At 34.5% G+C, this 26,389-nt stretch overlaps 1 protein-coding gene and 1 long non-coding RNA gene across 11 annotated transcripts in view; one reads left to right on the forward strand and one right to left on the reverse strand.

The window, feature by feature from the left end:
- Positions 1 to 24,323, forward strand: part of GABPB1 (GA binding protein transcription factor subunit beta 1) — a 59,282-nt gene extending 34,959 nt beyond the window's left edge. For 5 of the 10 annotated variants that reach the window (XM_072962466.1, XM_006208351.3, XM_072962463.1 and 2 more), the window contains exons 3-9: positions 966 to 1,133; positions 2,318 to 2,512; positions 3,901 to 4,048; positions 4,403 to 4,516; positions 16,244 to 16,429; positions 19,335 to 19,450; positions 24,165 to 24,323. In XM_072962466.1, the coding sequence (XP_072818567.1) occupies positions 966 to 1,133; positions 2,318 to 2,512; positions 3,901 to 4,048; positions 4,403 to 4,516; positions 16,244 to 16,429; positions 19,335 to 19,450; positions 24,165 to 24,317 (1,080 nt within the window). In that variant the 3' untranslated portion in view covers positions 24,318 to 24,323. Of the gene's footprint in view, positions 1 to 965; positions 1,134 to 2,317; positions 2,513 to 3,900; positions 4,049 to 4,402; positions 4,517 to 16,243; positions 16,430 to 19,334; positions 19,470 to 24,164 lie in introns of all 10 variants that reach the window. The other 5 variants (XM_006208352.3, XM_072962464.1, XM_072962468.1 and 2 more) reach the window with 4 other exon arrangements.
- On the reverse strand, positions 8,476 to 13,829 carry LOC140696798 (uncharacterized). The gene is made up of 3 exons (XR_012073315.1): positions 13,558 to 13,829; positions 9,181 to 9,225; positions 8,476 to 8,731 (listed from the first exon to the last, which is right to left on the reverse strand). It is a non-coding gene; the product is annotated as an uncharacterized lncRNA (long non-coding RNA).
- Positions 24,324 to 26,389: the final 2,066 nt, after the last annotated feature.

Consider the following 26,389-nt stretch of genomic DNA (forward strand, 5'->3'; position numbering starts at 1 on the left):
AACCTCTTTGTGTCTTAGGTTCATTTACTGCCAAATGAGAATAGTAGTAGTACCTATGTTATGAGGCTATTAAATGATAAAATAGGTGTAAAGATCGGAGAATAGTGCTTGCTTTGCAAAGTGCTTAAACAAAGCCTTAGTTGCTATTATTACAGTAGTGGTCTTAGCAAATACCATGTTCTAGTGAACTCTCTTGAGTCTTTAGAACATGAGTGCCTTGGTAATCAGAGAGTTGTAGGGACTTTCTATGCCTCTAAATACATGTGATATAGCTTAATTCTAATTTTCACCTGTTAATGATTATACCTCTGATAAGGCACTTCTGCATATTTAGTATGTACTTTCCCTATATTAGGAATGTAACATTAATGTCGTGGCTAGGCAGTGTGGAATCAATTTCAGGAAAACTGGGCTCTCTTTTGGTTCTGTCTTAACTCACCTTTGGCAGGTGCACCTCAGGATCGATTTTTCCCTTGAAAAATGACAATATGAACTCTTTTAACTCCTTTAAAAAAGGTCATTGAGGTGCTTTAATTAATTTTTTAAGCCCTACAAAAGTTTAATGTAAAAATGTACAGTTAAATTTATTTGATGTGAATTTCATAGATGAAAAGAGATTTTGTGTGAATGGTATGAGGAAAACATTCTAATACTCAGAAAAATTTCTCAAATCCTAATTATGTCTAATTCCTGATGAAATTAATTTTGTTTAGGCTATTTATCTGATAAAAATAATGAGAAATTCAAGTTTGAATGAAATAAAATCCTTACTTTTCTTCCTCCTTGAGAAGTGAATGAGAATTCTTGAAGGCCTCTATAAAGAGACTGTTCAGCAAAAATCATTTCTTTTCAGTTTTGAGTTATTATGTAAACACTTAATGTAAAGATAATCTACTCTCAATGTAAACAGGAAATACAGAGTAGAAAGTAATAGTGTTTTATATGTGGTTTTTCTTGTGGTACAGCTGGGAACTTCTCCACTTCATCTGGCAGCACAGTACGGGCATTATTCCACCACAGAAGTACTACTTCGAGCTGGTGTAAGTAGAGATGCCAGAACCAAAGTGGACCGAACACCGTTGCATATGGCAGCTTCTGAGGGCCATGCCAGCATAGTAGAGGTTTTGCTTAAGGTATGTGTTCTCTTTTTGCACTTTGCTTTTAAAAGTAAGCCCCCACAGGCTTATAAGACCATAGTGGTTTTATAAGAGGGAGTAGGGAACTAGTTTGATTGAATATCTACTCCCCACTCCTCTCCATAATATCTCTTTTTTTGTGTGTAAGCATTTATATGAATGAAAATTATCGTAAAATTTTCTTTTGTGGTCGGGGGGAATTTCCTCTATGTATGTTCTTAGTTAAATCAAACAGTTGATTTCTTAGATCTTGATTTTTGCTGTGGTGAGGGACTACAGCTTTGTCTTACTCAACACAGTTAAAATGTACATGAAAGGGAATGTTAGGTTTGGATAACTAACAAATGAATAAACAGATAAAACAGACAGGGCTTTTTCTTTAATTATCTAAATGCCAAAGAGAAAATTTTAAAACAGAGTGATAGATTTAGATATTCTTAATCCTTTTTATTCTAGCCTCAAGATCAGCTTGTCCAAAAAACATACAGTGTAAACCACAAATATGAATCATATGTAATTCTACATTTTCTATTAGCTACATTTAAAAAGTAAAAAAAAAATTCTTAACATGATATTTCATTTAATTCAGTATATATACAAATATTATCATTTCAACATGAAAGGAATACAAAAATTATTAATGAGATATTTTACATCATTTTTTTTTGGTGTGAAGTCTTTGAATTCCAGTGTGTATTTACATACACAGCATATCTCTATTTGGACTAGCTGTTGTTTAAGTGCTTCATAGCCACATGTGTCTGGTGACTACCATAATGGATAGTGTACCTCTAGATAGCTCCCTGTTGACTGATTGTGTTAAACTGGTTTTGAAAGCAAAGGATGCTTTCACGTAAACAATAAATGGAATGTTTTGGAAGAATGCTCATAGTTTTCCTTCACTCCTCATGCCACTCCAGCCCTTCTTGCTCATGGCTGGATGACTGAAAAAATAATTACTGTACCCCTGAGAAATTAGAAGAAAAGCAGTTAGGAAAGCCAACATGATAGAAAACTGACTAAGTGACAGATGTGTGGAGAACATGTAGATGATTCAACACACAAAAACAGTGATCATGTTAATAGCAAATTCCTGATTAAAGCACACTGGCTAGTGTTGTCAAATCAGGGATTCTTTATATTTCATATTTCAGAAATTTCTTATTTTGAAATTTTCGTAGCATGGTGCTGATGTCAATGCAAAGGACATGTTGAAGATGACAGCTCTACACTGGGCCACAGAACACAATCATCAAGAAGTGGTAGAACTTTTAATCAAATATGGTGCTGATGTACACACACAAAGTAAATTTTGTAAAACTGCATTTGATATTTCAATAGACAATGGAAACGAAGATTTAGCAGAGATATTACAGGTAACTTTTGGCTTTTAATTTAAGAAAATAAAAGGATTTCTGTCTTGTGGATAATTTGAACTGTTTGTCTTGTAGCTTTTCATTTTGTACTTGTTATTTTGGACAGGCCTATTCCTCTTTCACTTCCTCTTTGTTCATTACTTACTGTTCATTTTCATTTCATTGTAAGACCACAGTCTTTGCATGTGACAGTAGAAAATTAGATAAAGTAATTGCTTTTGGTGTTTTTAAAGTTCTGAATTTCCTTCTAAACATTTTATTCTATTATTTTTGTTGCATATTTGAATACCATATGGTTTTTCAAGTCTGTTATACTTCCACTAAATTTTGTTTTGTTTTGTTTTTGTTACTGGAGGTACTGGAGATTGAACCCATGCATGCTAAGCATGTGCTCTACCATTGAGCTATACTCCCACACCCCCACTAAAATTTTTTGGCAATCATAATGATGTGCCCTAAGTAAGTGATGTAGTCTTCATCATTCTGATTGGTTCCTTCCTTCCTTCCTTTCTCTCTCTCTTTCTTCCTTTCTGTCTCCTCTTCTCTCTTCTTCTCTTCTCTTCTCTTCTCTTCTCTTCTCTTCTCTTCTCTCCTCTCCTCTTCTCTTCTCTTCTCTTCTCTTCTCTTCTCTTTCTTTTCTTTTCTTTTCTTTTCTTTTCTTTTCTTTTCTTTTCTTTTCTTTTTTCTTTTCTTTTCTGCCATCCTCAGAAGAAGATATTTGTGAACATAGTTGTTTATGGCTTTTGGGCAAGTTTTCGTAATAACCAATATTCTCTTTCCTTCAGCTAGACAACTAAATTATTTTCTTTATTTACTACCTCTTCTTGCCTGTGTTCTTGTTCTCCTTCCCAGTAGAATTCTTCTCCAAGACCATCTGAGACTATTAAACTTCAGCTAGTTGCTTGAAAGATGTTATGTGTCCAGGAAAATGAATTTTGCCATGCTTCTTCCAATTCTCTTACACCTAAGAGTTTAGTTTGGGGCCTTGGGTTGAAGATGGAGAACAGTTAATTGGGAAAGACATGCTTTCTACATGTAGTGTTATTTATTGCTGAATATAGTAAAGGACATAATTTGATTTAAATAATTTAATTTCTGTAGCCACAGGGCAGCAGAATATCTTTCAACTGTGTTCTATAAAAGCCTTTCAGATACCCATTTCTCCTCACATGGGATGTGCTGCCTTACAGGGAACTTAGGATATAAAGCCATACCTGTGATTTACCACTGTGCTCTCAGTAGACCATAAACAAAGATTTTCATTTGTATTATATGATTCTTCTTAGATTACAGAATGTTCCTTTATATTTGTGTTTGTACTACATTGAGTGTCTGTGCTATGTGTTCTGCTTATAATTCTGAAAACATGGTGATGATTTGTCCCCTAGATTGCTATGCAGAACCAAATCAACACAAACCCAGAGAGTCCTGACACTGTGACGATACATGCTGCAACACCGCAGTTTATCATTGGACCTGGAGGGGTGGTGAACCTAACAGGTCTGGTATCTTCAGAAAATTCATCCAAGGCAACAGGTATTGAGATGCATATAGGATAGCTGTTGGGATTTTATGCTTTAGTAGGTGTTCATCCTTTTAAGAAAGGACTGTTGGAGAATGAGGGTAAGATTATATCAGCCACCTTGGTTTTCTTTGTTATAATTGCCAAAAACCAAATTTTCATGAGACAAAATAATCAAAAGAAAGATGATATTGCAAAATGTACTGCAGTATTACCTTTCAAAACTTAATGCTATACAGGCTCATTTTTCACAAAACTAGTATTATCTAAACTTTATTTAAGAGTTGAATAAAGTAAAATAGATTGTCAGAAAAATGCACTGGATTAAGTTTCTTAAAAATTCAAACTTGTTTTCTCCTTTCTCATAGATGAAACGGGTGTATCTGCTGTTCAATTTGGAAACTCCTCTACATCAGTATTAGCTACATTAGCTGCCTTAGCTGAAGCATCTGCTCCATTGTCCAATTCTTCAGAAACTCCAGGTTAGAAAAACAAGTCAAATGTGTACATTAAAAGTTGGAGACTGAGTTATTTACAAAGGCCAGGAAGGAAATGTAAAAGGCTGAAGAGAGCAGGGTTGAGATGGCCACCTGAGGAGAGTGGGGCAGGGCAAGGGTACATCTCCTGCTCAGCTCTAGCTGATCATAGTCATACGCTCAGTGTTGCCAGATTCTGTTTTTTCATGGGAAGCTGAAAAATCTGGATTTTAAAAAGATAGTAAATCTTGGCAATTAATTAAAATAAAGTTTAATTTAATTAAAAGTAAGAACAAACCTCTGTGGTTTACAGAAAACATGTTTTTGTACCCAGTTTGACTTTGTTTTACTTGTCTGTGACTTTTTGTATAAATAAAGTAGACAAATACATATGAACCTGCTGTCTTTTTCATAACTTTTACATTTTGTCAGTTCTATTAAAATGATGTAAAATCTTAATGACTGACAGAATAGGAAATAGCGTACCAACAACCACCATTAAAGAATAAGCTGGGGGTAAATGATGACAAACAGTATTATCTGTTTTAGATAAGGCTTACCTTTATACTTAACTGAAATAGTTCTTGCTGAAATTATGTAAGTAAAGTATTTTTTTAATTAGGGAATTTTAAAAACTCCATAAAATTATTTTTCTTACTGTAGTTTAAGCCATTATATCTAGACCAATGCTTATAAAAGTAAAGAATAATTTGTTGTCATTCATTAAATTGTTTTTTTCAAAGTGTGATTAATAATAATAACAACAATTCACTGTATGTTTACCGAGTGTCCTGTGGACTGTGACAGATATTTTACTTAATGATCTCATTTAATCCTCACCAGAAAGATTGAAGGTAGATATTACTGGATTTGACTCTTTAAGGTGCTACTGATTGAAGGAAGTTTGTTTTGTTTTGTTTCTGGCAGAAGGGGCTGCCTATCTCTCATTCTGTGTGTCTGTCTCTCTCCCACTCTCCCCTCTAACTATGATAATAAACATTTATTCATTCTCCAGCTTCTTTAGCATCATAATCAATGTTTGAATTTAAACCTTTATATTTGGGAGTCTTAAGATTTTTCTGAATCATTTTTGGCCATTAGCAGCTATGTGCATCATGGTATTGACATACTGCTTTTATAACCTATGCTTGGATCTCGTCAGCACCTTTGTAATTGCATAAGCATATCAAAGAAAATTAATTTCATTGGTGGATTTCTATCTGATTAAGCTTGTAAACTTTTTCTTTGTAAGATTATACTTTATACAGTATATCTTTATACTTCATAAAATATATGTCTCTAAAAATTTAAACTTTTCTTCAAAGTCAGCTGGAGGTTTTGACATTTTAGATGTTTGGCTCCATAAGTTAGTCATACCAACTTCTAATGTCCGCTTTTGAAAATGTTATATGTGGTCTAGTCTGAGAGAATTAGTAATTTTAATGGACTTGATGGACTCTTGTTGCATGTAATTTACAGTCTTCTGTGAACACAATAATTTTTCATTTCAATGCTACACATAGTGGAATCTTGTTGAAGATATTTTAAGAGCTTGAATTAAGTTAAAGTTCAGGTGAGTACATTGCCGCCAGTGTAAACAACTCAGCTGAGGTGCGTAATCACATAAAGAAAATCTTCTCACAGCTCAGTTTGCACATGCTCAGTCAAGTTATTTCTCTACCTCTTGGCTGGCCAGTTCCTTTTAACATCAGTTGTCAGACTCATCCTGATTTAGAAATGTTTGTATGTTTTTTTCAAGGACATCTTAGGATCTGGGAAATAAAATAGTACTCCTATTTTGTATATGATGAAATTGAGGCTTGTGGAGGTTAAATAATCTTGCCCTAAGTAGCATGGCTATTAAGTGGTGAAAAGAAGATTATGCTCAAGGTCTGATTGATTCCCAAGCTGTGTGTGTGTCTGTGACCACTAAATAGACTGCTTCCTCTATGCAGTTTCTTCAGGTGATCAGTGGACTAGTCTCTTCTAGAATGTTTATAATTTGGTTTGTGATAGGAATAAATATTTGTGAGATTATTACTTTGCCTTATATGAAACAAAAGCATCACTGTTCCTACTTTTACTCCCGAGGTGTGTTTGTTGAAGCAGTCTATTGAAATAAATGTTTTGAGTGATTGAAGAACAAAATGTAGGAACTATCAGTGCACTAATTGGTACTGCTCATATTCGTTACTTTTACCAGCTAAGTAGTACATCTTCTGATACCAAATAGCCAGACTTCAGCAGCAGTTGGACTGCATTTGAAATGGAGGCTAGCTGGCTGACATGGTCCTGTACATAAAGGGAAGGTACTTGTGATAGTCAGGATACTGTGCCAGTTCACTTAAACTATGGCTTTAAACAGCTCTTTCATGATTACGTTAAGACCATCTTTGACATGTAAAACAAATCTTAATGTTAATCCAATGGGAACCTCATAAAGGAAGTCTATCTACAGTGCTTTCATTGTGAAACCAAATGATACCTCTGTCTTGTCTTGATGTTACAGGCAAAAATAACTTCAGATTGTCAATGTTTGATGATTAGAGTATCTCATTGAATTGCTTCCTTACTAGCATTTATTTCCAGTTGAATTCTTTCCTCATAAACATTTGTTTTTCCAGACATTTAACCAGCTTGATTAAATTTTTAATCTTCATGCATAGTTTTCATGATTCTTGTCTGTTTAATAGAAGTACAAAAAAAATTTGCTAAGTCGTAGTATACCCTGAAGAGTTTGCTGCTAATGTTCATTTTTATTAAATTGTTTTAATGGGAGGTTTTATTTCAGTTCCTGAGCCTTTAGGCCTATGTTAATAATCCGTCCAGGGTCAAGCCAGAAACAGATGATGAAACAGTTGGTATAAGCCATAAGTTTAATTTGGCATAATGAATTATAGAAAAATACTGGTTAACGTATATAGGGTTCTTGCTATACACTTGTTATTATGTTAAGTGCTTTACATGCGTTATCTCATTTTGTTCTCACAGTAGTCATCTGAATTAGGTTACTGTCATTGACCATTGACTGAGGTTTAGTTTTCAGCTTTGATGTTTCAGAAATATTTTATTAGTATAGCCTGAGTTAATATAAGGGACTGATTCACACTCAGCCAACTCATAAGAAAGTGATACATAAATCAAAATGCTAAGTTACTTATTTTTCATTTCTTTTTAAGGGAGAATATAGCTATCTTTTGATACATGAAATTAATTTACTCATTTTGGAAATAAATCAGTGAAAAAGTTTATAGCCTTTAAAAGTATGCCCACAGTTTTCAAAATACTTATTTAAAACATCCTTCATAATTCTTGAATGGAATTAATTCAGGAGAAGTACAGGCAGCTCAAACATTAACAAAATAATTGTCATTCTCTTTTACATTATTAAAACAAACTACTAGGATTTTTGCTTGGAAATAGTTGGGAATTACCTTGTTAATTTAGGTACCCAATGATTAGAAGGCTATACTCTTCAGCATATTCTGTAATTCAAGTTTTCTACTCATTTGAACTCCTCTCAACTAGTTTGAATTAATATGTAATGTCAACAGGAGTAGGGGTCTAAAATTTTGTGTGAATCAGAATCACCTTCTCAACAATACATTTGCCCCAGTTCTACCCTAGACGATTCTGATTCATTAAGTTTGGAGTGGGGCCTCAACATCTATATCTTTAACATGTTCCCAAAAGTGATTCTGATGGCACACCAAAATTTAAGAATTTGATCCAGATTTTAAAAAGTGTATTTTTTACTAGTAATAAATTGGGCATAGTAAATATCTAAAAGATCGTAAGTGTACTCCAACAAAGATTTGCTTGAATAATATACATTTTGTATTTATTTCATTTTTTATGTGTAAGATTTATGGGGTACATAGATGAATCACTAATAATGTTGCTGCAGAACCGGCCTTTATACCCTGAAAGACGGATTGAGACTTGGAGGTAGAGTTTTGGGAGAATCAGAGAAGAAGAGCTTTATTGCTTTGCCAGGCAAAGGGAAGTCACTCTAGGCTAATAATGCCTTAGAGACTGTGAATCCATCTTGGGGTTGGGGTCTTGAGGTTTTATAGAAAAACTGGATGAACAGAAAAGGTGATAACAATCAGGGCATTTTACAGGGTGCCACATTCCTCTTAACCTGGATGAATCTTTCTGGAGAAACTCCATGGGGTCTGTCCATTCTTCTGAGATTATCAGCCTTCCTCTGGGTTAAAGCTATTCTTGGTAAAGAATGTATAGGGAGGGGAAAACGTTATGGAAAAGTTTGGGAGTTGTTTAGCTCAAAAGCAGTAAGGGAGAAGCTGCAGGACTTCTCAGAATAAATCAGCTGACAGTTTCAGCATCAGGGAAGTCTGTTAGTTTGCTTCCTGCTCCTTCAATAAGGAAAAGATATGGGAGAGAGGACTGGCTTTAATAGTTTTAATAATTGAGTATATTTCTATGCCTGCTACTTAATCTTTTTTTAAAAATTGAATAATTAAGGAGCAGGTTTCAGATAATTTAGGACATAATTAAAACAAAAATATGACATCAGTTATCGAGACCAAATTTCTCAAATTGCTCAAATTGAGGTTAGAAGAATGTTAACATGTTGAGCACTTTAAAAATAAAACAGAGTAATTATTTACTGTCAATAGACTATAGACCCAGTAGGTCTTACTTACCTCTAATTTATGTGCCTTTACTTTAAGTTTCTAACACACTGAGTTCTGAAATAGAGTAGAAAAATTTTGTAGATTATAGTAATTCCTATGAAATTTTATCTCTAACGTACTGATTAGTAAGCATTGATAAAATTGTGATTTAAAGAAAATTAATATTACTGACCTCTTAATAAAAAGAAGAATTGTTTCAGGGGACTAAATGTGGTTACCTATTTAAAACTAAGGGAATGTGTTTCCTTTTCATCTTTTAACTTACCTCTAAGTTATACTTAGTTATACTTAGGTATGTATCTACCGTACTTGCTGAAAGTTCCCATCATTATACTTGCTAATTTTAGGAACTATTTTTCTTTTGACTGATATTTCATCTTCTAGAACCAAATTAGTCTAATTTGCAGTCTAGTTTTGGTCTATTTTTTTCTCTTTGGTATTTGAATTCCTTTGCTTTATTTATTTTGTCATAGTAGTTACCTGGGCAGGTAAGAGATTTACCATCAGAAAGTAATGTACAGGTTTCATGTATTTAGGCACAACTGAACATTTCATTTGACTGGCAAGATTTGCAGAGGTTCCATTAAAATATACTTTTTTTTTCTTATGTGCTCTTTTCACTAATTTTAGAAAAGCAAGCATCTTCCTGAAACGTATTTGAAGTGTTCTCAGAGTATATTTTCCTGTGCATTAACTAAAGGGATTAAACATTGTGACTGCTGACTTCTGTATTTTTGGCCAGCTTATTTTGTAAGGTACCTGAGCATGTATTCTATACTAAGTTTTATGCCTGCTACGTGCAGAAACAAAACTTTGATCTCTCCATAAGTCACTGCTTCCCAATGCTATTTTTAACTATCTTTCTGAGCCGTCAAAACTTAAAAATGCCTACAGGTACTATACATCAGGGAGGTTTTGTTTTCTGTCATGGTTTTAAGCTTGGAGCTTAATTGACTCTACTCTAGAAGAAGAATGATCAGGCATCTGTTTTGGAGCCAGCTTGTAGTTGCTATTTTTCCAAAAAATTGTCAACAAATTTGAAATTTAGTATTCCAGTCTAGGATAGGAGGGAGACTAAAGCCAGGAAAAAGGTGAGGGGAGAGTTATAATCAGTAGGAACATATAATCTTGTTAGAGAAATAAGAAATAAGTGAAAAGTTAGAGTAGGTTAAAATTGTTACATAAGAGATTTGTAAATAAATTATTTAGGCAATTACTATAGTTCTTCAGAGAAAAGAGATTACTTGTAGCTGGAGTTGGGGCCTGGGGATAGGGGAGTGGGGTGAGGTGAGGTTGAGTTGTGCCCTGAAGAATGAAAATGTTACCCTATCTTTCCACAGGCTGATCTGTTATAGGTATTTCCTATTTGAAAAATCAAGGGGGAGGGTATAGCTCAGTGGTAGAGTACATGTCTAGCATGCACAGAATCCTGGGTTCAATCCTCAGTACCTCTGTTTAAAAAAAATAAAATAAAAACGAACCTAAATTACAGCCCCCATTAAAAAGTGTTTTAAAAAATTGTTTAAAAAAATCAGAATTCCAGTAAACTCTCACCATTACTCTGTTTCTTCCTGTTTTAAAACAAAACAAAAATGTACACGTAATAAAAATTCATGAAAGGGTATATCACGCTTTATGTTAAAGAAATGACTCAAAACTGTTCTTGGGCTGAAATTTCCACTTAATGGTTTACAAATAGCTATTCATCTACAACAAGAAAACTGTTATTTATTCACTCATTGAACAGCTTTTTGTTGAATATCTCTTATGTCCTGGGTACTATGCTAAGTGCTAGAGAGAAAATGGTGAGCAGTCAGACACAGTCCCAATCTTTATGGAACATGTAGTCTTTTGGTAGAATGAGATATTATTAAGCAGTTACTCACTCAGACAAATGTGATTCCTGATATAAAGAATACAAGATTTCAACCTAGTTGATGGGTCAGAGAATCTTCCTAGAGGAAGAGACATTTAAACTAAAGATTAAGTGGGGATTAGTGGAGCAAAACTTGGGGGAAGAACATTTTAGAAAGAGGGACAAGTGAAGCTTTTGAGGCAGGAAAGAACTTGTCCTTTCAGAGGACTCAGAGGCCAGCGTGGCTGAGTTCAGCAAGTGGGAGAGTCACTCATGATGACTGAAGGTTAAGATTATACAGGACTTTAAAAATGATTACTTTAGTGGGCTCTGGAAGGGAGTTTAGTTAGGAGTCTAATACAGTCACCTGGGAAGAAATAGTGCTAGCCTGGATTAGGATCCGGCAGACAATAAGAAGTGAGTGGATTTGTGAGTTATTTGGATGTAAAATAGGAAGTTAAAATTGGTTAGACATAGGCAGTAATATCTGCAGTGTAGTTTGGTCCTTTTGAAATAAACTTTCGTAAAACACTGTTTGATGGCTCTAGCCTGCAGTCTTACGTTAATTTTGCATAGCTTGGCCTTATTCTTTCTTTTGGCCCAGCTATATAATCCCTTGATTAAATGGACATCTGTGACTACCCTTCTTTTTGTCTTTAGAGCTTCTTCTGCTAATTGTTTTTCCAAAGATATAATGCATCTGGTGGCTGTTTCCCTCCTTTCTACTAACACTGAAATTTGAACCAGATCCCGTTTGCATTTTTTTTTCTTTGCCCCTAAAATAGAGCGATGAAAGTGAATTGGCTTTCAGGGTGAGTTACTGGGCTTCATAAGATTGTTTAGGTTTTGCTTTTTTTTTTTAAGATTTCAGGTTTAATTGAAGGCAGTAACACCTTTGAAATGTTATTTTTTTTCTTTAAGTAAACATAGTTTCCTTTTTATTGTTGAAATATGTATATACATACTGAGTTTTCAATCTTGTATAACATCTTAAAGATAGTTTTTTTCCCCGTCTTAGTTGAATTTTATGGCATTATAACTCAAAAGTCATGTTGAACAAGAGATCTCAAATATTTTCAAAGATAGTGTAGATTATCTAGGCTCTCTTCATATATTACAACTTGACTTTTAAATTAGATCAATGACTATTTATTACAGTTATTTTTTTATCCAAGAGTTTTATATTTGGAGATACGTGTACGTATATTTTTTTAATAGCACTCAAAGTTTTTAGGCTTTCTGTTTTATTCTTACTTGTTTCAACATTTCACTATTGGGTTATTATTAGGGTTCCTGGAGGTACTTTGTTTTTTACATAATTGGTTTCCTTATAATTTTTTCTTAAATTTCTTACCATAGCACAACTTAAAAAGAAAGAAAGCTTTTTAGATGAAAGGCAAGAACTCTATTATTTTAATGACAGTCATTGCAAATAGTGCCAAGATGAAAGTTCTTGAGTTGTGCCTTGATTGTGTGTGATCTCAGAAATTTCTTACATATGATTATGCTTTAAAATATTTGTTACTTGTAGTTAACATTCAACCAGAGTGAATATTTCTTTTTCATATGGATAATTTTTTAAAAATCAAAGCAATAATTAATGTATTTGAAAACCTCAGTAGTTGTTCGACTGAATCTATTACAATTTTTTATGCCCTACATTTCATTTTATAATTATCTTCCTGAAATTTTCTTAAGTGCTTGGTGATAAAGCCTAATTATAGTTTAAGACAAACAAAAATGAGAGAACTCAAAACATAGAGGTTGTTTGCGTTTTGAATATCACCTGTGGTTTGTACTGTGACCCTTGATTCCCCAAATAACACAGTGAACAGGGTTACAGCCAGGCCTGTTGCCATGAGTTCATTCTTGAAAACTAAGGTCCCAGTACACTTGCCTTAAAAAAAAAAAAAAAGGAGTTTGTATAATTAGGGCCTCTCTGTAAGTAGTAAATCCTGTGGTCATTGGTATCCATGATGTTCTGCTGGAAGTTGGTAGCAACCTAAGTGACTTTCAGCGCAATTGTGTATCCAAATGGTAGCATGACTTCAGGAAAGAATGGTTTTATTTAGTTATACTTTTAGTAAAGTGTTGCCTCAAAAACACATTTTAAAAAACTATATCATTTAAAAAACCCATATCATTTAGAAATAGTTTTTCTGTCATTTCTTTTTGCAGAACTAGTTATATTAAAACAATTTTTACGTTGATAGCTTTCAAAACCCATAGAAAAGTTGGAGGGTGAACTTTATACCATTCATCTGTATTCACCAACTGTTAACATCTTGCCATGCCTTTGTGTTCACGCATGCGTACATACGCACGCACGCACAAGATTTTGTTTTGCCAAATTATCTGAAAGTAGGCTATAGACATCATGTTACTTCATTCTTAAATTCTTCAGCATGTATCTACCAAGAACAAGGACAGCCTCCTATATAGTCACAGCTCTCTTAGGTTTCCTAAAAACATCAGCATTAATTTAGTAATATTATCCAACCTATGGTCCATATTTAGGTTTCCTCAGTTACCTCCCAAATGTCCTTTATAACTTTGTTTTTCATCCAGGATCCAATCATAGTTTATACATTGTATTCAATTATTATGTCTCTTTAGTCTCCCCCAACCTTGTTCTTTATGGCATTGGAATCTTAGTAGAGTTTAAGCCAGTTGTCTGTGAGATCACCCACATTCTAGATTTATTTGTTTCTTAATAATTAGACTCTGGTCAAACATTTCCAGGAAGAACACAAGTGATATTTTGTGATCTGTCATCACATCACATCACATCAGGAGGCACAAAATGTCAGGCCATCCTGATACTGACCACCTGGTGAGAGTGGTGACTGCCAGGTCTTTATAGACACATTTTCCCCTTTGTAACTAATGCTGATCTTTGGTGTGATACTTTGAGAACATTTGAACATCATGTTTCCCAAAAACATTTCACCAGTGTTGTTAACATGTATTAGTGATGCTTGCTTGAATCAGTTGTTATGCTGGGGGTTACAGTGATAATTTTTAAATTTTGTTAATTAGATGTCATTCTTCTATCAAGAAGATCTGTGCTCTTTCCCCCTTTCTCTCCTTTTTCATGAGGTATTATTATGGATAAATGGATTTTTTAAAAAATTCAATGTTATAATCCATTGCTGCCATTACTCCTTTCAATGCCTTTTTATTGATGTGTAACATACATATGGAAAAGTGCTTAGTTCATAAGTGTACAATTTAATGAATTATCACAAAGTGATCACTCCTGTATAATCATTGCTTAGTTCATAAATGAAAAGTATACAGCATGTAATTTGTATCTGATTTACATCACTCAGAATGGTTTTTTGTTTTTTTTCTAATTGAAGTATAGTTGATTTACAATGTTATGTTAGTTTCTGGTGTATATTAAAGTGATTCAGTTATATATATATATACACATACATATATATATATACATACACACATACACACACACACACACATATATATATATATATATTCTTTTTCAGATTCTTTTCATTATGTTATTACCAAATATTGAATATAGTTCCTTGTGCTATACAGGAGGACCTTGTTGTTTATCTATTTTATATATAGTAGTTTGTATCCGCTAATCCCAAACTCCTAATTTATCCTTCCCTTCCTTTCCCCTTTGATAACAATATGTTTATTTTCAATGTCTGTGAGTCTGTTTCTGTTTTGTAAGTAAGTTTATATGTATCATTTTTTAGATACCAGATACAAAGATATCATATGATATTTGTCTTTTCTGATTTACTTCACTTAATATGATAATCTCTGGGCCCGTCCATGTTGCTGCAGATGACATTATTTCATTCCTTTTTATGGCTGCATAATATTCCATCGTACATATATACCACGTCTTCTTTATCTGTTTCACCTGTCGATGGACATTTAGGTTGCTTTCTTGTCTTGGCCGTTGTAAATAGTGCTGCTATGAACTTTGGGGTGTGTGTATCTTTTTAAATTAGAACTTTCTCTGGGTATTTGCCCAGGAGTGGGATTGCTGAATCATATGGTAGTTTGTATTTTCAGTTTTTTAAGGAATCTCCATACTGTTTTCCATAAAGGCTGTCACGATTTATGTTCCCACCAACAGTGTAGGAGGGTTCCTTTTTCTCCACAGCCTCTCCAGCATTTATTATCTGTAGACTTTTTGATCATGGCCATTCTAACTGGTATGAGGTGATACCTCATTGTAGTTTTGATTTGCATCTCTCTTGTAATTTTGATTTGCATTTCTTTAGTAATGTTGAGCATCTTTTCCTGTGCCCATTGGCCATCTGTTTGTCTTTTTTGGAGAAATTTCTATTTAGGTCTTCTGCCCATTGGCATGAGTTTTGTCAGATTTATCCATGTTTTACATTTAGTCACTTTAATTGCTAGGTAATATTCCAGTGCATGAATCTACCACAGTTTATTTATCCATTCTACTTTTGACGGATATCTGATTTGTTTCAAGTTTTTTGACTATTATGAGTAAAGCTGCTATGCATGTTCCTGTGTATGTCTTTTGGGATTCGTGGTTAAGCATCAGATTGCCTGTGGAAAAGGATTTTGGCAGTTTCTTTACCCAGGCCTGGCAAGGAGTGCTGTTTTCAGCTGTCAGAATTCTCTCTGAGCCTCTCATAAAATATTGAGAGCATAGTTTTAGATTTTATTTATGCAAATATTAATTTTTTTCACTATTATATAACACCAGATCTATGTGCCACTTATTATCAAGGCAACTTCTGCTCACATAGTCCAAAAAGGGAATACTTTTTATTCTGTCTACTTGAAAAATACAGATTTCCCTGTTTTGTTGGATGTGGAAATGTAAGTGTAAATGGAGTATAACCACACACAATACTTTCTCTTTTGAGATTGTGGAATTTTACTACGCTGGTGTAACCTTTGTCATATCTGTGACCTTAGGAGATCTCACACGTTTCGTACCTCATAGAATTAAATGAAGATAAACAGTTCATTTAAACACTTGAACACATAGATGTTGGAACTCACTTACTGTAAATTGTAGGACTTCTAATCAACTGTTTACATAGATGTATAACACCACTGGATACTGAAGTTAAAAAATAGGTAAAAGCTTTTCTGTATAAGAAAGAAGCAGGAACATCAAAAGCAGCAAAATAAAAATAAACTTCTATTCATACTTTTATATCTGTTCCTTGATTTTTACATATTTTTTTTTTCCAGTAGTGGCTACGGAGGAAGTAGTTACTGCAGAATCTGTGGATGGTGCAATTCAGCAAGTAGTTAGTTCAGGGGGTCAGCAAGTCATCACAATAGTTACAGATGGAATTCAGCTTGGAAATTTGCACTCCATTCCAACCAGTGGAATAGGTCAGCCCATCATTGTGACCATGCCAGATGGACAACAAGGTTGGTAAAAGGCATTTACATGAAGTTTGTGTTAATTAATTCTCAGGAAATTGTGACATGTTTTTCACAGCATATATTTTTGCCTTAAATTATGTTTTTGTAACCTTTTGCAACAGACTTCACTGCCTAATTTTATTTGCTTAAAATTAGCTTGCTTTCTCTCAGTGTATACTAGGTGGAAAGAGGAATTGGCCCCAAAGTATTCTGGTTGGAAAATGAGCTTAAATTAATAATTCAAAATCAGCACTGGACAGTACTTTCCTCGGCCATTTAATGCAATTCAGGTATCATACTGGCTTTTGAAAATGCCATGTGAGAAAAGGCTACTTAAAAAGAAGTTGGACTTAGGACTTGATGTAGGAACATGGTGGCAATTTTAGCAGCCTAGCTGATAACTGTCCCATTTTCTTTCTTCTTGAGTAATAAGAGAGTAATGAGATGGATGGTAAGCCCCAGTTAACATTTTCAGTGAAACGAAAAGGCTGAGAAAACCACAAAATTCCATATTTTAAGTGCTACCAAAAGCATGTTAAGATCATTAAAGCAAGAGAACCCTCCGGGAAACCCACAATCATGTATCCAGAAAAGGAATTGAGTTCAGAAATCAGCAATACATATACACTCCTGGCAAGACCGGGCGCAGTAGGAAGTGCTGTAAGTAGGGCTGAGGTAGACCAGGGCATGAAAGCTGGAGGAAGCAGAAAGAGAAGGTACGGAAAGCTCCTACCTGAGCCAGCATCGTGGCAGCAAGCATCGTCCTACATCCAGTACCCACCCCGACCCCCTTCCCCTGCAAAAAGTGTGTACACACATAATGTTTTAGAAAATGACTAGAATTGCAGAGACCAAGCCCCTTCATGGCCTGTGAAGGAATTGGGGAAGGGAAGGGCTGGAGGTAGAAGTTCTCCTAAACCAAGCTTGATTTCGAGTGACAGTGGAGGTCTGGCACTGCAGAGAGACCAGGTCTCAAGGAAAGATGTTGTTGCTGTAGCCGTGGAGGAAGAAACCCTTGACCTGTGAAGCCTGGGAGGCCTTTCTCTCCTGCTGTGATTCAGTCTTCTGGGGGTGGCCCAAGGTTTGGATCAGGCCCAGGGACTTTAACAAGGCTTTAAAGAACTAATTCTAATTATATAGAGAAGAAGAAACTTTCAAAGTATTTCTATCGAGCAGATACAAGATTGTTTCCAAAACTTGACATTATACTCACAGACTAATCTCATTGATGAACAAATGGAAAGAAACTCTTGATGACTCCCTGTCATAAAACTCTCAGTTCTTCTTGCGTTAATTGATAAATGTAAGTGATACAAAAAAAAAAAAAAGGACAGTGCTAGCAGTTCTCTAGGGCTGTCATGACAGAACAGCACAGATGGGGCGACTTAAACAACAGACATGCATCTTCTTGCGGTGCTAGAGGCTGGAAGTCCCAGGTGGAGGTACTGGCAGGGGTGCTTTCTTCTGAGGCCTCTCTCCTTGGTTTGCAGGTGGCTGCCTTCCTGCTGTGTCCTCACATAGCCATCCCTCAGTCTGTGTGTGTTGTCTGTGTCCTCACCTCTTTATAGGGCACCATATAAGCACGTTGGATTAAGAACCACCCAAATGAGCTCATGTTACCTTATCTACCTCTTTAAAGACCCCATCTCCAAATACATTGTGAGGTGCTGGGTCTCAGGACTTAAACATTTGCATATTGAGGGGGACACAATTCAGACCTTAGTAAAGACCACTGGGTCTTTTTGTGGAACTTGTAATGGGCCAAACAGATTCTGAAGTTTATACTGATCAGAGGAGTAGGGAAGAAGAATAAGGAAAACTCTGGAAAAGAAGAGCAATGAGAGGAACCTACTGAAAATTAAACATTTAAGGCCTTCTTAATTTAAAAATGTATAACTGGCATATAAGTACATAGACTATGTAGACAGTCCAATGAAACAGATGTAAGAATCTCAATTCTTCTTGAGTGAATTTATAAGCATAATATGAGTTAGAAGAAATACTTTAATTCTCAATATTTCTAATGTTTCTAACTACATTGTACTAAATAAATAATATTTTATTATTTTTTAATTTGTTTACATTTATAAATGACAGTAGGAGAGTTTTTTAATATTTTCACAAAAAAACTTTAAAGGCTATGGGACAGTTGTAATTTTCTCCATTGATGATTAAGGTGGTTTTGCATAATTTCAGACTGCACAGTCATTTTTACATTCTTGCACTGCTGTGCAAAGCAAGGATGGATAGTCTCTTGCTCTGTATGTGTTTACAATTAATGCAAGGAGATACTGAAAATTGGGACAGAGTCCAAACAAGCAAAATTTATAAACAAACAATGTTCATAATGGTATATCTACACAGTGGAATATAATGCAGCTAAATTAAAGAAAGCTCTGTATGTACTGATGGGAGATACCCTAGATATATGGAATGGAAAAAGCAGCTGCAAGACAGTGTATCTACTGTACGTATGTTTTGGTATGTATGCTACCTGCTGTGTAAGAAAGAAAATGAGAATGTATATTCATGTTTGTTTTATATAAACGAACACAAAAAGAATACACAAGAAACCAAGGAAAGAGATGATCAGTGTTAGCAGGGGTGGAATCAGAACTCTCAAAATGTACTTGTTAAATTATTTCAATTTTGAGCCCATGTGAATGAATATAATATCTATTAAATTTTTAGAAAATAAATAGGTACTTTAAACATTCAGTACTTTTCAGTAAAAAAGCAAGAAGGTGAAGACAAATATGGGCATTTCTCATAAGAAGCAAATCAGTGTTTTGAAATGATTATTTTTGAAATATATTTATTTTAGATAAGTGGCATCAACAATGTCAAGGCTACTTTTAGTTCTTCTAAACCTGTCTGAAAATGAAGTAATGTGTACATTTTTTCATTTTAGTATTAACAGTACCAGCAACAGACATTGCTGAAGAAACAGTTATAAGTGAAGAACCACCAGCCAAGAGACAATGTATTGAAATAATTGAAAACCGGGTGGAGTCTGCAGAAATAGAAGTAAGGAGTCTTTTGCCCGGTGTGTTTTGCTGCAGTCATCCAAAATAAATTTGATTTACTTTTCTTTCTTTCTTTTTTTTTTTGTGTTTTATATTTATTAATGACAGTATTGTTTTGATATAGAATGAAAGTCATAGTATTTTTTGTCTAATTTTTCTGCCTTATCCATATAGCAAGCCTTCAATAAATAAACATTGAATGAATGAATGAATGAGTGAAGAATTTGTTTGTAACAAAGCCTGTCATCATGGTAACATTGGAATGTCTTTGGTTCTTGCACTCCATCCTTTATTTTCTGTTAAATTTACATACATCCTTCTCACAAGTCACTAAAGGAAATGTCACTATATATTGACTAAAAAAAATTTTTTTTTCCTTTCGAAAGTGAAATGCAAATGCCTATTTGGGCTGAAAGATCCTCTTAAAGAATGTTGAAGTTTGTCAACTGCATTATTTTTTAAAAAGCCATAGATAGCTGCTTGTTTCACTATTAAGCCTTTTAAGAAAACTAAGTTTAGACTAACGGTTGATAGGATTTATCTTTTTTTCCCTCTCCCAAACTAGTTTGTAAGTGTAAACTAGTGTGTAAATGTAACCAAACCATACCTCACAGGATTTTTTCTTACATGACTAAATAAAATTATGTCCCCACATTTGATATAACCTTATATCAAATGAAAATAAAGTCATTCTTCAATAACTTTGAAAGAGCAACTGCAATGTAAAGAATATTAGACCTAAAATTAAATGAACTGGATTTGAACCCCTATTAGCTTTGAGGCAAATTATCTTACCTTTCTGAGTTTCTGTTTTATTTTCTCCCAGATTGGCATTTAGGATAACAATATCTGCATTTTGGGGTCTTTAGGAGAATTGAAAAAGTCATTATATACATGTTGATAATATCTGATATATAAGAATAGTAAATATTGATGAATATTTAGGAAGTCTTCATTAAGATTTTTTTCATCACAGAAAAGAGAGGAATTTTTTTTTAATGTCACTTAAAGAGAACATAATTCTGACTGCGGACAGTTAGAAAATATCCTTGCCCAAATTCACTTAAATGTAAGTCCTAGTACATCTTTGGCCACAATCTCAAAGAATATGTTACTGAATTAAGAAAAGTTCGATTCATGGTTTAACTAGAATATTTGATAAAAGTATGACTTTAATTATTGAGGGTGAGTTGTTTTATTTCTTCAAAATTTAAAGAAATACTCAGTACACTGAAGTTCTTCCAAACTAACAATTTATGTCATTGAATGGTATTAGTGTACTTATTATTTAATAATTTTTAATATCTTTTACTGATTAGGTGATTTTTTTTCTGGCATATAGGTGAAAAAGATTTTGTCATGTACTTTGCTTTAACTGTTTAATAAAACATTTTAAAATCTCTGAATTTTTATTGAATGTAACTGACTCAATCTAACATTTTTAAAACAATGAATGTGCAGCCTGTACCTTTATTTACCTAACAACTGGTGAAAGTTGCTGTTTTCTTCAAATATCAGCATAATTCCTCTTTTACAGTCTTTCAGAGAGCAAGGAGAATGATTGCGAATAATAGGAAAGTATGAATTGAGGTATATAAATTAACTAGAACCAAGGAGCAAGAATTTCAGGGAGATGGAATTTTAGCTTGATATAAAGAACTTCAGGGAGTTAGAGTTTTAGCTTAATTTTAGTAATTAATTAGAGCTTTCTGGTAATGGAAATCTTATTCTCCATCACTGGAAATGTTCAAGTCAAGGTTGCATGATCTTAGAGCAACTATGGAGAGACCTTGAAGCACAGAATAAGCAGAGATGGTAGAGATGGGTAGGAGATATAGAATGAAGAGAGACCTCCAATGTTGTCATCAAACCAGGTAATCATTTTCTTATAGTCAATGAAGAAGTTCTTTTGAATTTATTTTCTTGGATGACCAGTAGAGTTGTCTTGGGAGTATACTTTTATACTCCTTTCTAAGTGATAGCTTGGCCATTAACCCAAAAAGTTTCTCTAAAGCAGTGGTTCTCAGCAGGAGCAGTTTGGACCCCAAGGGACATTTGGCGATTTCTGGAGATGCTTTTGTCACAATGAGAGGCATGCCACTGACAGAGGCCGGGAATGCTGCTAAACATCCTACAGCATGTGTTTTGCTACTCAGTTCTGGCACTGTAGTGGAAAAGCAGCCATGGGCAGTTTGGAAATGACTGGATATGGCGGTATTTCAGCAAAACTTTATTTATAAAAACAGGATCATATTTGGCCCGTGGCAGTTAGAAAACTGATGTTTACACTCAAGCAGACAGCTCACACACCCTGCCCAATTTCTCTCTTTTTTGAAAAAAAAATTTCAGTGGTTCAGAATGAGTCTGGAATCCGATTTAGGGTTGAATGATAATTTTCTGAGTGTGATTGGTCAGGTTAGTTAGCCTTTCAAGGCTTTACTTCCTATCAGTAAAAAGGGGAAAATAATAGCACCTACATTAATTATCAGGTGGTTGTAAGGCTTAAATGAGAATGCGTGTGAAGAACTAGTATAGCGTTGAGCATATAGTAAGTGCTCAGTGACTATTAGTTGCTATTATTGTCTTCTAAAATTTATATTGAGGTGTGGTAGAAGATAAATCACTAATGACTTTTTGGTTTTATAATAGCTAAAGTAAAATAAATTTGAATATTAGAAAATTACATATTAAAAGTGATAAAACTTAAAAAATAATTGCTACTAGCTGAAGCATAATTCAAGAATGTTGTTTGGAAGTAAAAAAGCAAACTTAGAGTCCTTCCTTGCTCTATTCTGTTGCCTAATGTAATAATATATTGCTTGGGTTTGGAGTTGTAGTGGAAGATAAATATCTTCTGTATTGCTTTCATCTTCTGAAATAATTGTGAGTCTCTTGCTGTTTCTAAGTGTGAATAAATAGGTAATACTGGAAGATACCTTAGAGTTAATCTTTCCCAGTATTTCCTACCAAATCAGGACAAGTCTTTATCCATATTCAAAACTTAGGGAGAGGTTATAACTCAGTGGTAGAGCACATGCTTAGTATGCACAAGGTTCTGGGTTCAATCCCCAGCACCTCCATTAAAAAAAAAAAACCCTTCAGGCAAAATTTTGGCTGCCAAAGGATTTTATTTCTTAGTACGTGTAAAATTGTAAACATTTATGCGTGGTTGTGAATGCATACATGGTGGCAGGGTGGGGTGTTTAGCCTCCCACGCTGTGCATTGGTGTGCCCAAAGTCCTGCAGAGTTCACTGTCAGGGACTAGTGTCAATTGCTTGCATGAGGCTTGTCTCTTGAGTGGCCTTTCTGACTTGTTCCTACTCTGACATCTTGCCTGTAGTCAGGAAAAAAGGGTAGCAGATTAGGGCTCGGACATTTCTTAGCTCGGAGATGAGGGCACACCTCTCTTCTACTTGTACATTTTGTGTAATTGGAAGATTTGGAGACTACTTGTATAATCAACCACTCCCACATTTGGTGGACCCATGGGAAAAATAAATGTTGGATCTAGCTTCATTCCCAGTGTGGGGAAGGGAGTGGGATTACAGGAAGACAGGAATATTGCACATGTTCCTCCTTGCGGACCATGTGCATAGTGAAGGGGAGGGAATCTGCTGGGGTTCACAGTGGACAGGGACCAAGGAGGCAGTGGAAGAGACCCTCATAGTGAGTGACCTCCTCCCCAACAAGCTGCAGCCCCTTCGCCTTTCCCTTCAGTTCTCTCTGGTCAAGTGTCTTGTCCAGTGTGAACCTGGCCTTTTTTGTGATTAGTAGTCCTACCTCAGCCCCTGCCCCACTAAGAGGGCTTCTGTAATGAGGTTAAGCCTGGGCCCTCTCAAGTTGAGTTTTTGTCCATGTGCTTACTGGAGGTGTAGGAAAGAAATCTTCGAAATGTTTTCCCTTAGGCAACTGTATAGGGGCAGAGTGAGGAGGAGGACAAAGAATACCATTTTTGTTGGACCAGATTTGTGTTTTGCCTCTCAATTTATTGAGGAATTTAATATATATACTTTATTCCTGTATAATATAATGAATCACATTAGTATTTTATCGGTTTGTACAATGGTATAATTTAGGAAACACTAATCTAGACCAGCACTCTTCATTTTAAAGATGAGTCTTGCTTGCTCTCACAGGGGAAGATAGTTTTAAAAGCGGTAGTATTAGAATCTCATAAACCTGACTCCTTATTGTGTTACCTTGGGAAAGTGACATCATCTCTGGGCATTGTTTTCCTCATCTGTAAAATGGGCATAATATCTTTCTTAGAGACTTGTTATTGGAAATCACCCTGTTAATCAATGTAATAGATGATCAATAAATACTGTTTTATAATTATTACCTTTAGATAAAAACATCACAGAAATGTGAAGAGGAATGGTTACGTACATTTCCCTCTTAAAGTTCTTTACTAGTTTTTTGTAGTATGTATAAAAGTACAGGTACCCAATTTGGGTTCATTATGTTAGTCATATTTCTTATTAGGAAAGAATTTCTTTGAGGTCAGAAACTAATCCGTATCTCATAGTGTGGAGCACAAAATTAGGGCTTTGATTACAAGTGAATTGATTGAAAAGGCAAGATGTCTAGGAAATACCAATAGGTAGCTACTTTTAGCTACTGCAAATTTTTTTTATTTGAAGGATGCATGCTTTTATGTGTTAATGTATTTCTGCAACAATCGAAAAAAAACCTTTTTTTTTTTTTAAATTAGGAGAGAGAAGCTCTTCAGAAACAGCTGGATGAAGCAAATCGAGAAGCACAGAAATACCGACAGCAACTTCTAAAGAAAGAGCAGGAAGCAGAGGCCTACAGACAGAAGCTGGAAGCTATGACTCGCCTTCAGACTAATAAAGAAGCTGTTTAATTGCAATGAACATGTAGTTTGAGTTTACTTTTGGTCAAGAAAGAATACAATCTTGAACTGTACACAATAAGGTGCAGTCATGGGAAGACAGGATAATAGAAGAGACTGCAGATTGATAGTTGGACTTAAGCCATGAGCCCTGAATTCTTGTAACATAAAACTTTACTTTAGAAGTTGTGAAATGTATTTAAAACTGAATTCTGTAAATAGTTTTTTTTTACAGTTCCAAATGAGTTGATAAAGATTGTTGAAGAGATCCAAAAACACAATAAGCCACTGTTTTTGTGAATTCTTTTTGATTTTAGTACAAACCTTAATTTCTCAGAAACAGCAGTTTTAAGGGTGATCGTTGATTAGACCAAATGTTGTGTAATAATTATGTGGTGGACTGATGCTGGAATTACTCCTGTAGGTATAAACTTCTGTATGAAGAGAAGATTTCTCCCAGGAAATCTTTGTACAGCTTTAAGTTGTCTCAGATTCTCTGAAAACATTTTTTAGAAAGCAAATTTTTATATTTGTTCAATTTCAGCTATACCCAAGTAGATTTACATGTATATGAAGCAAATATTTTTAAAAATTTTCTGTTTGTACATATTCTGCATGTTTTATAATTTCAAAATGCATCACTTGCATAGGTATTTTTCCCACAAAGATGATGAAAGTTACCAGGAAGAAAAAAAAAAACTTTTATTCTATAGGTCATTGAAACTACGTAAGCTAGCGGCTGGGTTTATTGGGTTGACAATGTTCTTGGAAGGAGCAGCTTACAAAATACCTTGAATTTGCAAACTGCAAAATCTATGCTTTTTTGAAAATTTCGTAATAGGGACGTAAAACTATTCTGTGCCTTCCATCATGATTTCCACATGAAAGCACTTTAAGGCACTGGATTTTAAGATAATGTTTTTGGAAAACTCAAAGCATATGAGTTTCTGAAATATTTCATGGACTCGTTTCCCACCCTAGGAAATTATTCTTATGGAAAAAAATTGCTTTTGTATGTAGAACAAGAACTTTTTGTACTACAGTGATGCTATAGATGTGTCTAACATAACTTTTACTTTTCCCTGTGAAAACTATCTGTGCTGTGACTGGCTCTCATCACAATATTGTTAAATTCCACAATGTATGGACATTAAACTCTGACATACTTTTCCTTCTTTTTTTGTAAAACATACTTCAAGGCCTTTTTTTCTTGTTTTATTTTTTAATGTTTTATTGCTTTATGAGAGTGTTTAACCCTAAGTCCCTTCTAGATTACTATACTGTATAAAGAAGCAATTACCCTTAAAACTGTACTCTAGCCTACTTTTCTATTTTACAATTAAATATCTTTTCCACATGTGTTCAGTGTAGACTTATATTTTGACCACATTTTATTCACACATTAAAAAGTTTGTTCTGTGTACTAGTGCCATATTCCACCATATGAAAATATTACAAATTCTTCACACTATGTCTTAAAAGTATTTAAAACTGGATTTTACAAATGCCAGGTCATATTTCAGTTGCATGAAGCTACTTTTCTATGTCTGTTTTTTATTACTTTAGTGCATTTACAGATTTATTATGTTAGGCAGGGTACCCAGACATAAGCAGTGTCAGAGTGGAGAAGGGCCAGTGTGTTCACCCAGTGATGCAGCCACTCTACAGTTTTGCTTCCAGACCAGATTGGTCCTGAAGAGCCTTGAGAGTGTTGGAAACAAGCTGTTGAAAGCTAATTTAATGCCTTCTTTGATTTCTGGTCTCTCTTTCTGCTATAAACTTTACCTGTGCAAGAAAGAATTTTGATCTCTAATAACATTGACACAGATGGTAGAAAACAACTGGTTCTTAAAAGGATTTAAGTCTATAATAGTAACAGGTAGATATTGAAGTGTCTTTGGGTGGAGTTCACTTTTTTCAGAGCCTTTTATGTTGGACTTATTTAATTCCTCAGTCAACTACACCTGATTCACTGTACTATGAAATCAAAACTTAGACAAGAATTTATAACTAAAAAAGTGCCTCCTTTTTCATTTCTTCTTTTTAGCTTCTGTTTTGAAGTGGCCTGGAAAAGCTTTGCATTG

The sequence above is a fragment of the Vicugna pacos genome, chromosome 6 (assembly GCF_048564905.1).
Source record: "Vicugna pacos chromosome 6, VicPac4, whole genome shotgun sequence".
NCBI lineage: Eukaryota > Metazoa > Chordata > Mammalia > Artiodactyla > Camelidae > Vicugna > Vicugna pacos.